At 42.3% G+C, this 14,366-nt stretch overlaps 1 protein-coding gene across 6 annotated transcripts in view; it reads left to right on the top strand.

The window, feature by feature from the left end:
• cep135 (centrosomal protein 135) overlaps positions 1-14,366 on the top strand; it is a 122,516-nt gene that overhangs the window by 99,756 nt on the left and 8,394 nt on the right. For 5 of the 6 annotated variants that reach the window (XM_072252680.1, XM_072252684.1, XM_072252682.1 and 2 more), the window contains 3 exons: positions 10,597-10,782; positions 11,613-11,822; positions 13,271-13,473. In XM_072252680.1, the coding sequence (XP_072108781.1) occupies positions 10,597-10,782; positions 11,613-11,822; positions 13,271-13,473 (599 nt within the window). The remainder of the gene's footprint in view (positions 1-10,596; positions 10,783-11,612; positions 11,823-13,270; positions 13,474-14,366) is intronic. The other variant, XM_072252683.1, reaches the window with a different exon arrangement.

Here is a 14,366-nt window from a genome sequence, read left to right as displayed (position 1 = left end):
AACACCCAATGATACCAGGAACATCACTGAAGAGGTGTCCAGAAGCATCAATAGATGTATGTACACAGTTGCAGACCGGCCAACAGGGGGTGGGGGGATGCTAATCGTGACCGGAATATAGGTGATAAGTCAACTATAAGTCACTTACAAGTGGCTAATACACTCAATTTCGTTTATAAAAGGGTTTATCTAACAAATTTAATATTAAACACGCAGCACATATTTTCCTCGCATGAATATAGTGATAAGTCAATTATAGGTCATTTATGAGTTAATAGCATCATAACATTTTAAGTAACGTTTGGATATTAAACACACAGCACATATTTTCCTCGTATGCACATATAAAATCAATGCAACACATCAATATTGCTGAATCAGTGGGAGCCCTGGGCTTGTTTCCCTGCAACAAGACGGCCCCGTCGAGGGGTGATGGGAGACAGTGATACTCGAAGGGGGTTCCTTATATCCAGTCTTTTCTGCAATTTAGTTTCGTTGCATTAATTGCAGAAAACTCCACTTTGCAGAGATATGATGTTGGAAATGGAAGCAATGTTTTCAGTGCTTTTGTGGCTATCTCAGGATATTCAGCCTTGGACTTTGATCCAGAATGCCGGCAGAGATGTTATGTCAAACATACTTTTCAGCCCGTCGTCATTTGCAAGCTCGAGAAGTTGATCTTCTTCCCGCGCTGGCATGGATGATTCGCCGGGAAAAATTCACAAATAGGTCACGGACCCATTCCTTTGCACGTCTTGGGTCATTTGCGGTTGGGAAGTAACACTCGAATTCTGTCGACAGCGAAGATAGGTGATCGCACACCAACTGTGAGGAGGACTGTGCAGCCTCAGTCTCTCTCAAAATCACAGCTAATGTTGAGAACATGTCAAGCATGCCCCTGTCCGCTCACCGTCCCCACAATTCCAGTTTGCCTTTGAAAGCAGACACTTTATCTGCCAAATTGAAGACAGTTGTCATTCTCCCCTAAAGTGACAAATTGAGTTCATTGAGCAGGTTGAAGGATGTCACACAGATAAGTGAATTTTGCTATCCACTCCTTGTCACTGAAGTGTGCTGCCAGTGGTGACTTTTTTCCTGAAAGAAATCTCTGTAGCTGCTCTCCTAACTCAAAAATCCAGGCCGGAGCTCTCCCCCTTGATAATCACCTGACTTCAGTGTGTAAGAGAAGGCATTTGTGCTCTGCATCCATTTCCTTGCAAAGCTGCTCAAACAGACGTGAGTTAAAGGCTTTTGCTTTGATGTGATGATAACTTCAACAACATCACTCAATACACTGTTAAGATCAGGTGACAGTTTTTGGCTAGCCAGCATTTCCCTGTATATGACACAGTGTGTAGACTGGCATTCAGGAGCAACCTCTTTGACTCGGGTAGTGAAACCAGACAGCCGTCCAGTCATAGCTGCAGCCCTGTCTGTGCATATTCCAGCACAGAATGACCAGTCCAGTTTGCCTGGCATGTAGTCATTCCAAGTCTTGAATAGTTCTGCCCCAGTTGTGTTATTTGGCAGCGGCAGTGCACACAACATATCCTCGTGCGCATGGTCTTGAAATATGTATCGCTTGTTGTCGACATCGGTAGACTTGTCGACCTGGACAGCACACCACGGTGACTTGTCAAGCCATTCCAACAGCTGTGCTTCGACGTCCTCCGCTATGTCATCGATTCTTCTTGAAACCGTGGTAGCTGAAAGAGAAACCTGTGCCATCTTGTTAGCTGCAGCCTCTCCCAACAGTTCATGGCACATGTCCTTAGCAGCAGGCAGAATCAGTTCTTCGCCAGCAGTGGAAGACTCCTTAGCCTTAGCAATATGGCTAGCCACTATGTACAACGCTCTCAGGGCAGCAGCATTCGTGGAGGTGGTGGCTCTCAGTACTTGCTTCTGTCCCGCTTGCTCACGTTTTTTCCACTCAAAAAACTCAACGGATTTGTCTTTTAAGTGCAGGGTGCTTGGACTCAAGGTACCGAAGCAGTTTTGAGGGCTTCATTGCCTCATTAGATGGCTTGTTTCCACATATCACACACAGGGGGCTTGGAGCGTGCGAGTCATTGGTCGCAAAAAAGCCATATTTTATTTATGACTCGTATTTTCTGTTGAAGGAAGTTTTCTTTTTTTTTGCAGTCTGGGCCCCAGCTGTCACTGCGTTATCATTATTGTTAGGCCTTTTATGTCCCCTACCACCTCTTCCAAAGAATCTCTCAAGTGACGTTTGCTTTTTACTCATCAAGTAGTTGTAGGTTAATGACCGACTGATGACCTCTCGTGCGTTCAGGTTCAACAATGGGTGTGATGAAATGAGGAAAGGTGCAGCTGACTCATATCATTTCATATCGCCAAATCATATAGTTTCCTTGCAATCCGGTGGTTGGGGACCACTGCTCTAAGTCCCTTAGACTGTTGGGTGGTCTGTAAGTAGCCCCATTAATGTGGTCATACCTTTCTTATTACTCATTTCCACCCATAACACCGCACTAGGCAAGTTCTCCAGTCTGCCTGACTGAGCACTGCTGGGACATTTTTCTTGACTGGTAATGCCTCCTTTAATCCCTCCTGCTCTATTGCATCTAAAACAACGGAACACCAGAATATTGCGTTGCCAGTCCTGCCCCTCCTGCAACCAAGTCTCACTAATGGCTAGAATATCATAATTGCTGTATTGATCCATGGCCTGGACTCATCTGCCTTTCCTTTGATACTTCTTGCATTGAGCTATATGCAGCTCAGGACATTAGTCACACCATGCTCAGCCTTGTGATTCCTGACGTATGTGGTCTTAACAACCTCTCTCCACTATCTGTTCTGGCACTCTGGTTCTGATCCCCCTGCAACTCTAGTTTCTACCCCCACCTTCCCTGGAATAGAGCCCAGTGATCTAAAAATCTTATGCCCTCCCTCCTATACCAACTCCTTAGCCATGTGTTAAGCTGTATAATCTTACTATTTCTGTCCTCACTAGCACATGGCACAGTTATCAATTCTGCAATCACCACCTTGCATTTAACTTAGTGTCTAACTCCCTGAATTCACTTTGCAGAACCTAGGCACTCTTCTTACCTATGTCATTGGTACCTACATGGCCCAAGACCTCTGGCTGTTTACGCTCCCTCTTAAGAATGCTGAGGACTGAATCTGAGATGTCCTGGTTCCTGGCACCCAGGAGGCAAAAACGATCCGGAAATCTTGTTCTCATGCACAGAACCTCCTTTCTGGTCTCCTAACTAATGTTTCCCTATCACCATAGCCCTGCTCTTTCTCTTCTGAGTCACAGAGCCAGACTCACTGTCATTGACCTGACTGCTGTGAATCACTCGCCCCCGCGAACAGTATCCAAAGTGGTATACCTGTTGTTGGGGAAGGGACACAGGGGTACTCTGCACTGGCTGTTTAACCCCTTTCCCTTTCCTGAGTGTCATCCAGTTTCCTTGGGTGTAACTAGCTCTGTCCATGTATGATAAAGCTGAGGATGAGGCAGCAGGCTTACAAGTAGATGATGGATGTAACATGAGTGTATGAAAGGACAAACCAATGACTGGGTACAAATGCAGACAGAGCAATGAGTTACTTTGCACCACAGAGGCAAAATTCAAAAGGGAAAAGAATGCAGGACTGAAGGTGATGTATTTAAGTAGGCATAGTATTTGGAAGAAGATGGACGATCTTAAGCGCAATTAGAGATTGTTTGGTATGACATTGTGGGCATCACTGAGTCGTGGCTGGGAGCTTCACATCAAAGGATATACTTTGTATTGAAAGGACAGGCAGGAAGGCATAGGTGATTGAGTGACTAAGAGATAGAATTACATCTTTAGAAAGAGGTGTCATAGGTTCAGAGAATGTTGAATCTTTGTGGATGGAGTTAAGAAACTGCAAGGGTTAAAAAAAAAAGCCATTATGGGAATCATACGTAGGCCTCCAACTGGTAGCCAAGATGTGGAGTTGAGATTGCAAAGGGAGCTGGAAAAGGCATGTAATAAGGGTATTTTCACAATTGTAATGGGGCACTTCAGTGTACAAGGGGATTGGGAAAATCAGGTTGGTGTTGGATCACAAGAAAGGGAATTTGTTGAATGTCTACGAGATGGCTTTTTAAAGCAGCTTGTACTTGAGCCTATTCAGGGAAAGGCTACCTTAGACTGGATATATTGTAATAACCCAGATTTTAGTAGGGAGCTTAACGTAAGGGAACCCTTAGGAGGGAGTGATAGGCAACCGTGGCTGACAAGGGAAGTTGAGGACTGCATAAAAGCCGAGAACTGGGCATATAAGGTAGCAAAAGTGAGTGGGAACTTGGATAATTGGGAAGCTTTTAAACTACAAGAAAAGGCAACTAAAAAGGGCTATGAAAAGGGAAAAGATGAAATATGAAGACAAACTAGCCAATAATATAAAACAGGATACCAAAAGTTTTATCAATTGCATGAAGAGTAAAAGGGGGGGTGGGGGAGAGCTGATAGTGGACCACTGGAAAATGATGCTGATGAGGTAGTAATGGGGGACAAATAAATGGCAGATAAGCTTGATGGGTACTTTGCATCTGTCTTCACTGTGGAAGACACTAGCAGTGTACCAGAGGCCCATGAGTGTCGGGGGGCAGGAGCGAGTGGCATTGCTATTACAAAGGAAAAAGTGCTAGACAAACTCAGATCTTAAGGTGGATAAATCACCTGGACTAGATGGACTGCATTCCAAAATCCTGAGCAAGGTTGCTGAAGAGATAACGGTTGCATTGTCATGATCGTTCAAGAATCACTTGATTCTGGCATGGGCCCAGGGGACTGGACGATTACAAATGTCACTCCGCTGTTTAAGAAGGGAGGAAGGTAAAATAAAGGAAATTATAGGCCAGTTAGCCTAACCTCAGTGGTTGGGAAAGTGATGGAGTCCATTATTAAGGATGAGGTTTTGGGGTACTTGGAGACTAGTGATAAAATAAGTCAAAGTCAGCAAAATTTCTGTGAAGGGAAATCTTGCCTGACAAATCTATTCAAAGAAATAACAAGCAGGGTGGACAAAGGATAGGCAGTGGATGACATTTACTTGGATTTTCAGAAGGCATTTGATAAAGTGCCACACATGAGGTTGCTTAACAGGATAAAATCCTATGGTGTTGCAGGTAAGGTACTGGCATGGATAGAGGAATGGCTGACAGGAAGGAGGCAGCGAGTGGGAATAAAAGGGGACTTTTCTTAGTTGGCTACCAGTGACTAGTGGTGTTCCTCAGGGGTCAGTATTGGGACCGATAATTTTCACATTGTTTGTCAGTGATTTAGATAATGGAATTGATGGCTTTGTGATAAAATTAGTAGATGATACAAAGATAGGTGGACGGGTAGGTAGTGCTGAAGAAGCAATGCAATTGCAGCAGGACTTGGACAAACTGGAAGAATGGGTAAAAAGTGGCAGATGGAAGACAGTGTTGGGAAATTTATGATAATGCATTTTGCTAGAAGGAACAACAGTGCAGACTATCATCTAAATGGAGTGAAGGTTCAACTATCAGAGGGACTTAGGAGTTCTTGTGCAAGACACTGAAGGTTAATTTACATGTTGAGTCTGTGGTAAGGAAGGCAAATGTAATGTTGACATTTATTTCAATTGGAATGGAATATAAAAACAAGGAAATAATGCTGCGGCTTTATAAGACTCCAGTCACCAGTTGGAGTATTTTCAACAATGGATGTGTTGCCATTGGAGATAGACTGCAGAGAATGTTCATGAGGAAAATTCTGGGAATGAAGGGGTTAACATATGAGGAGCACTTGGCACCTTTGGGCCTGTACTCACTGGAATTTAGGAGAATGCGTGGGGATCTTACTGAAACCTACTGAATGTTGAAAGGACTAGTTAGGGTAGATGTGGAGAGAATGTTTCCTATGGTGGGGGTATCCAGAATTGAAGGCGCAGCATCAAAATTGAAGGACATCCTTTTAGAAAAGGGCTAAGGAGGAATTTTTGTAGCCAGGAAGTAGTGAATCTGTGGAATGCGCTGCCACAGACTGCGCTGGAGGCCAAGTCTGTGGGTATATTTAAGGCGGAAACTGATCGGTCAAGGTATCAAGGGATATTGCAAGAGGGCAAGTGTATGGGGTTGAGTGGGATCTGTGATCGGTCGTGACTGAATGGCGGAGCAGATTCAATGGGCTGAATGGCCTTGTTCTGCTCATATGTCTTATGGTCTTACCTATCACCCACTAAGCCTCCCATATGATCTGGAGTCCATCCAGTTCCAGCTCCAACTCCTTATCGCAGAGTGTTAGCAGCTGCAGTTGGATGCACTTCTCACAGGTGTAGTTGTCAGGGACGCTGAAGGTCTCCCTGCATTCCCATATCCTACAAGAGGAGCATCCAGTATCCTGCCTGGCATCTCTACTGTTCATAACTGAGCAACTATAAAGAAGAAAAAACAAACTGGAAGGGCAAGAAAAAAAAACAACCTACAGCTTTTTTTGCCTTCTCTCATTCAAGCCTCTCTTCTCTGAAGTCTTGAAGAGCTCAAGCCTCAATCAATCCCAAACACTGGCTGCTGCTCAAAGTACCAAACTGCCTTTTCTACTCAGTCCTAGACTAGTTCCCTCCCACCATAGGAAACATCCTCTCCACGTCCACAGTATCAAGGCCTTTCACCATTCGATAGGTTTCAATGAGAATCCCCCCCCCCCATTCTTCTGAATTCCCAAAATCCATTTTGTGAACATCTCTGAAACCTCTCCAATGTCAGCACATCCTTCCTTAGTTTAGGGGCTCAAAACTGCTCTCAATTGTCCAAGTGAGGCCTTACCAGAATCAGAATCAGGTTTATTATCACCGGCATGTGTTGTGAAATTTGTTAACTTAGCAGCAGCAGTTCAATGCAGTACATAATATAGAAGAGGGAAAAATGTCAAAATGCTCTCCACGGTACATCTATAGAAGTTTTTGAGTGTATTTGTTGACATACAAAATCTCTTCAAACTCCTAATGAAGTATAGTCGCTCTCTTGCCACCTTTATAACTGCATTGATACGTTGGGACCAGGTTAGGTCCTCAGTGATCTTGACACCCAGGAACTTGAAACTGCTCTCTCTCTCCATTTCAGGCACAGCGCTCAAGCCTAAATAGCTGAACCCCTAGTGGGCTCATCATGAGCTACTCTAGAAAGCCATCTTGTAGGTATTCTACAAATTCACTCACTTGGGATCTAGCACCAACTTGATTTTCCCAATCTACCCACATATTGAAGTCTCCCATGACTATCATAGCTTTGTCCTTTTGACATGCATTTTCTATCTCCTGTTGTAATTTGTAACCCATATCTTTGCTACAGTTTGGAGGCCTGTATATAACTTCCGGAATTATATTACCGAACCCTCCCCCTCCCTTCCCCTATCCCTATGTCACTCTGCCCACTCCCCCAGCTGCCTATCACCTCCCTCATGGTTCCGCCTCCTTCTACTACCCATTGTGTTTTCCCCTTTTCTTTCTTCACCTTTCCTGCATATCTCCTCCCTGCCTCCCTTCCCCCACCCCTGTATCTTTCCCCTTACTGGTTTTTCACCTGGAACCTACCAGCCTTCTCCTTCCCACTCTCCCCCCCCCCACCTTCTTTATAGGGCCTCTACCCCTTCCCTCTACAGTCCTGACGAAGGGTTCCGGCCCGAAACATCGACCGATCTTTTCCACGGATGCTGCCCGACCTTTTGAGTTCCTCCAGTGTGTTGTGAGTGTTGCTTTGATACAGTGTGTATCCTTGGATGTTAAGCTCCCAGCTATAATCTTCTTTAGCCACGACTCAGTGATGCCGTCAACATAGTACTTGCCAATCTCTAACTGCTGCACATTCATCAACCTCATTCCTTAAAGTGGGTGCACTCAAATATGATACCATTTCTGTGTTCAATGCCCTTTTCAATGTTATCCTGCTTTTACATTGCAACATCGCATTAACTGCAATTTTGCCCTATCATCAGCAGTCTCACTATACACTGCTCCTGTTGTAAACCAACTACCACATCCTCAGCCCTATCACTGGTCCCCATCTCCCTGCCAACTTAGTTGAAACCCTCCTGAACAGCTGTAGCAAACCTACCTGCAAGGATATTGGTAACCCTCAGGTTACCAATGGGGTTACCCTTTGGGGTTATTCTTTCCCCAGAAGCAATCCCAGTAATCCAGAAATATGAATCCCTGCCCTCTGGATCAGTTCCTCAGCCACACATTTACCCTCATTCTTACCCCCACTGGTGTGTGGCACAGGCACCAATCCAGAGATTACCATCCTGGAAGTCCTGCTTTTCAACTTTCTGCCTAGCTCCCTAAAATTTCTCTTCAGGACCTCCTTGCCTTTCCTACCTATGTCATCGGTGCCAATAAGTACTAAGACTTCTGGCTGCTCACCCTCCTGCTTCAGAATGCTGTGGACCCGAGGCATCGCTGACTCTGGCACCTGGGAGGCAACATATCATCCGGGAGTCTCTTTCAAATCCACAGAATCTTGCCTCAATTCCTGTAACTATGGAATCTCCTATTACTACTGCAGTCCTCTGCGCCTCTCTTCCGAGCCACAGTGCCAGACACCCAGTTGCTGTGACTCCTCCTGGTTGGACATTCCCCTCAATGGTTTCCAAAGCGCTATACTTATTTTTGAGGGGATCTGCCACAGGGGTACTCTGTCCTGTCTGCCCATTCCTCTTCCTTTTTCTGACAGCCACCCAGTTAATTGTCTCCTGCAACTTGGGGTGACTCCTATCTATCATTTTCTCAGTCTCCTGTATGAGCCGAATGTCATTGAGTTGCAGCTTGGTGCGCCTGGTGCAAGTGTGGTTATCTGGGAGGCTGTAGCTCTTCCAGAATTCCCATATCTTATTCAAAGAACATAACACTATCCCTGGTGTCGTACTCTCTACTCTAACTATGCCCTACCAGACAGGGGACAAGAGTAAAAAAGAAGAAAACGCTTGCCAGATAGTTTGTCGCCCAGGTCTGATGAGCCAAAGCCAAAACCGCCCCACTCTAACATGTGGACCTTTCACACAATGGCCAGTTATGCTTTTCACTGCCTTATGTTAATTCCACCTTGCTATTGAATCCCATCCACTGGCAACAATTCTAACTCTGCCTCATTGTTACTTAAGTCCCAACTCATTGAACAGCTGCTCAATCCCAATATAGGCTCAGCAGCACAAAAGTTTTGTTTTAATACAGAAACTGTAACAATGAATACTCAAAATCTTTTTATTAAAGTAATTCATTACAGAGCTCGCACACACGTAATACTGAAAATGTGTTGTTCCAGAAATTAGGAATTTGTGTTTCATTTTCTGTGCTTCCTAATGTGCTGGTGCCCTTATTGAGGACACCACTTTATATCTCAATATAAGAGAGCTGTTCCTCTTCATGTGGTTCCATCCAAATTGAAATGATAGATCATAGGTATTCAGTTCCTGAGTCTCACACTGTACCCTTGAACAATTGTTGACAGACAGCTCTCGCAGAGGAGGGATAATTCTTAGTTTTCTCTTAAATAACTCCAGCTTTATTAAGAAAAAAATGTTTAAGGAAGTTTTATCAATATTTTCTATATTTTTAAATTGTAAATTGGAAACCACTGAATTGGCCAGTGATTGTTACGAGGGGGGAAGAAAAGTAGATCTGTCAAATTAGGTTGTTTTATACCTTAAAAAATTAATAAATATGAGTTAAGATTAGTCTGTACTTATTTTGCAGGTGTCACAAAGATTGGTGACTTTGTGCATAGTATGGACGATTATCATAGGCTACAACGAGATTATAGACAGGTGCAGAGCTGGGTAGAGAGATGGCAGATGTAGTTTAATCTGGAAAAGTGAAGTGATACACTTTGTAAGGTCGAACTTGAAGGAGTACAAGGCTAATGGCAGGATATGTAGCAGAGTGGAGGAGCAAAGGTGTCTAGGGGTCTAAGTCCATGGAACCCTCAGAGTTGTCACACAGGTTGATAGGGTGGTGAAGAAGACCTGTGGTGCGTTGGCCTTCTTTTGACAGGATTGTTTTCGTGAGCCGCAAGGAGATATTGCAGCTCTATAAAACTTTAGTCAAGCCACACTTGGAGCGTTGTGTTCAGACCTGGTTGCCTCATTATAGGAAGGATGTGAAAGCTTTAGAGAAAGTGCAGAGGAGATTTACCAGGATGTTGCCTGGATTAGAGAACATGCCTTATAAGGAATGCTGAGCAAGCTAGGTCTTTTCTCTTTGGAGTTAAGGAGGATGAGAGGTGATTTGATAGAGGTTTATAAGGTTATAAGAAGCACAGACAAAGTGGACAACCAGTGTTGACAAATACAGTTTAGGTGAGATATCGGGGGCAGGTTTTTTACAGACAGTGGTCTGTGATTAGCATGCACTGCCTGGGGTAATGAAAGAGGCTTATACAATAATTACGCTTAAGAGACTCAGGTTCATGGTTATAAGAAAAATGCAGGGTTATGGACTATGTAAGAGGAAAGGGTTAGGTTGATTGTCGGCAGGTTTATGTAGATCAGCACAACATCATGGGCTGTACTGTTCTATGTTTTATGTTCATCTTGAGATGTCTATGCTTAAGTTTCTTTTAAATAATAGGAACAAGAGCTTCATCACATGCTGGAGCAGTTCCGACTGGCAACTAACCAGGCTGAAAACTGGGAGCATAAGGCCCATCAGGCAGAGGGAGAGAGCAGTTCAATTCGCTTGGAGCTCCTGTCTGTAGATACAGAAAGACGACATCTTGAGGAGAAAGTGGTCAAGCTCGAAAGGGAAATACAAGAGGTATTCCAAAAGATGTACGGGTTAGAGGGTTAATTGGTCACGTGGGTGTAATTGGGTTGCACGGGCTCACTGGGCTGGAAGGGGCCTGTCACTGTGCTGTTTCTCTAAATTTAAAAATTGATTAATTAGATTTAGGATTCCTGCCCGTGATTTAGAAATGGGTCTTGACAGAATCCTCAAGAAGGTATCCACAAGCTTGTATATATTTCATGCTGTGGACTTTTAAAAACCAGCCATCTTTCTTCTAAAATCATTACTGCAAAGTGGAGCAGAAAGTTAGTAACCATTGCTTTAACAAGACTTGACTTAGAGTGGAAAATGGTCATGAAATCTGATTGGCTGATAAAACAAATCATGTTCTGACTTAAACTTTAAGAATTGCTATTCGTTAACTGTGGTTTATTGAAAAACTTTTTATTATGCCTTATTGCAGTCGGTGTTCATTTACATGTCGATTCAACTAGTCATGTTCTCTAACTTCAGTAGTATATATTTTCAAGCATACTTCCTTTTAAGTTTATATTGTCCTGATGTTTTCTTCTTCCTATTATCTGTTCTCATTATTTGTTCATGTAAGACATTTCTTCTGTTGGCTACATTTCTCTATTGTTTTCTAGCATGTAAACTGTCTACACTTTGAGATCAAATGCTGTTCCAGGAGCTACTCAGTGGAAGGCTGTACTGAAAATAGTTTATAAAATGCTTTATTTTTACTTTATTTTGCTGATAGCTTACCTCTTAACCTACATTGTAAAGGTTATTTGTTTCAAGATTAAGGTGCTAACTATATGCTTGTTTTTGTGTATGTAACCACAAATTCTTTAAACTAGCACATATCTGCCCAACAAGCTTATGAGAAAGAAATAACAAATTCTGCTAAAAGCATGTCCAAACTGGAGGAAGAGCTACGACAGACACAAGCTGAAAAATCTCGTGTGTTCGGAGATTTGTCTGCAATCAGGGAACTTTGTGCCCAACTAGATTCTAATAAGGACACCCTGTCACGGCAGCTTACTTCTAAAAGCATGGAACATGAAAGGGTATGGCTTGATAACATTAACAGTAATATTACAGGTGTATCTTTAGATGCATATTTTATCTCCCATTAGAGTTCCTTCTGTAATTTTAGTCCAGATGGTTCAGAATCAAAGCAGCTTACAAAGTGGGAAATTTTAAGAATTAGAACAAGTCTTAAAGGAAAATGAACTTATTGTAATTTTTTCTTTGTTTTAATTTATGTTTTCCTTTTGATCAAATAGAATGCAGGTGACTCTCCCTCCTCAATATACACTCAGTGGACACTTTATTAGGTACATAAGTGGAACCTGGTGTGGTGTTCTGCTATTGTAGCCCATCTTCAAAGTTTGTTGTTTTTGTGCATTCAGAGATGCTCTTCTGCACACCACCACTGCAATGCATTTCTGTTGCTGTTGTCTTCCTGTCAACTTGAACCATACTGGCCATTCTCCTCTGACCTCTCTCATAAAAGTGTTTTCACTCACAGAATTGAACAGCTGCTCATTGGGTTTTTCTAAATTGTTTTTCGCACCAAACTGTAAACTCCAGAGACTGGTGTGTCTGAAAATCCCAGGAGATCAGCAGTTTCTGAGATACTCAAACTACCCCATTTGGGACCAACAATCATTGCACGGTCAGAGTCACTTAGATCACATTTCTTCTCCATTCTAATGTTTGGTCTGAACCTCATAACCATGCCTGCATGCTTTTATGCATTGATTTGCTGCTACAAATTGGCTAATTAAATATTTGCATTAAAGAGCAAGTATACCTAATGGCCACTGAGTGTGTATTATATGTAAAGAAGCATGAGTTGAAAGAAAGGTTGTTGATTTATCTACTTTTTTCACAAAAGTTCATGAGAGGAAATTCTATTCTGTATCTCAGTTTTTAGTTGTGAATTTTCGTTACCTGAGTGGTTATAATTTGTTGGGGGAGGGGGTTGCCTTTATAATGAAAATGTACATCAGCTAAATAGATGGCTTACAGAATATTATTGCTCATTTTTCCTCTTCCCTTCTCACATATCCTGCCTATACCATACATCCGACTGGGTAAAGAAACTGAGGCACCGTTTTCTGAAGTAAACTGTTCCTCCATTTTTGAGGCAAATTCAGTTAGCTTTAGCTATATAATGGTATCTTTCACAATAATATTTTTGCACCCTACAGTACTTACTATAATTTTAACCAATGGCCCAAGCAAATTACAAACTAAATTTACATTGGATTACTGATTTCTGATTAGGTTTGAGATCTTCTAATCAAGTTAATCATATCCTTCAGTTACCCAAGTATAACATTAAACTTCCTAGCATCTTCTGTACCTTCTGAGTTTCACTGCTATTTTAAATTTACTAGATAATATAGTGAAGATCTTGATTAATTTTCTTAATCTTTCCTTGTTCTGGTGAAACTGCTGGGTTATGTATTTTTTGTTCTCTCAATACATTTTCTTAACATCTTTACAGACTATAAGTGAACTAGAAGATATAAAGGCTGAAAATGAACTTATAAAGAAACAGCTGAGCAGTGAAAGGGTCACCATAAAGAACCTTGAGACATTGTTAACATCAACACGTGAAAAGGAGCTTCAGTGTCACCTCATAAAGCATGAAAAAGAGTCAGAGATACAGCTTCTTGCAGACAAGCTTTCTCTCGCAGAAAGCAAAGTGTGAGTGATTCTTACTTAATGGTCAGTGGCCAATTATGATAGCTTTTCTTTGTCCAAATACTTCAATGGTTCAGTGAACACTTCTCAAATTTAAACCAGCTGTGTTCAAATTTCATTGTTTGGGAAACATTAGATGCTCTCACTATTAAAACATATAAAAGTTTAAAACATAATTTAAAAATAGAACTTATTCTTGTCATTGAGTACTACAGCACAGAAATAGGCCCTTTGGTCCATCTTGTGCCATCTACCTGCACCCCAACCATATCCTTTAAAACTCTCCATCCATGTACCTAACCAAACTTTTCTTTAATATCACAATTGAACCTGCATCTGCTACTTCCACTTGCAGCTCATTCCACACTTGCATCACCCTCTAAGTGAAGTTTTCCCTCCGATTTCTCTTAAATATTTCACCTTTCATCCTAAACCCATAACCTCTTGTTGTAGTCTCCCCCAACCTGAATGAATTAACCCCTCATGATTTTGTATACTCTCATCCCCTCTATCTTTTGCACTCCAGGGAATAAAGTCCTAATCTATTCAAGTTTTCCCCATAACTCAGGTCCTCAATTCTTTGCAAATCTGTACTCTTTCAAGCTCATTGATATCTTTCCTGTAGTTAGGTGACCAGAACTGCACACAGTACACCAAATTCAGACTCTCCAATGTCATGTATATCTTCAACATAACATCCCACTCTTTTACTCAATGCCTTGGTTTATGAAGGCCAGTGTGCCAAAAGCTCCCTTTAGGGACTTTGTAGGAATCACAATCAGGTTTATTATCACCGGCATGTGATGTGAAACTTGTTAACTTTATGAATTATAAATCTGCCTCGCATTTCAAAGCCCTACCATTCTCTGTGTAAGTCTTGCCCTGGTTTGTCCTCC

This window comes from Mobula birostris, chromosome 3 (genome assembly GCF_030028105.1).
Source record: "Mobula birostris isolate sMobBir1 chromosome 3, sMobBir1.hap1, whole genome shotgun sequence".
Taxonomy (NCBI): Eukaryota; Metazoa; Chordata; class Chondrichthyes; order Myliobatiformes; family Myliobatidae; genus Mobula; species Mobula birostris.
This window is presented reverse-complemented; position numbering and strand designations above follow the sequence as displayed.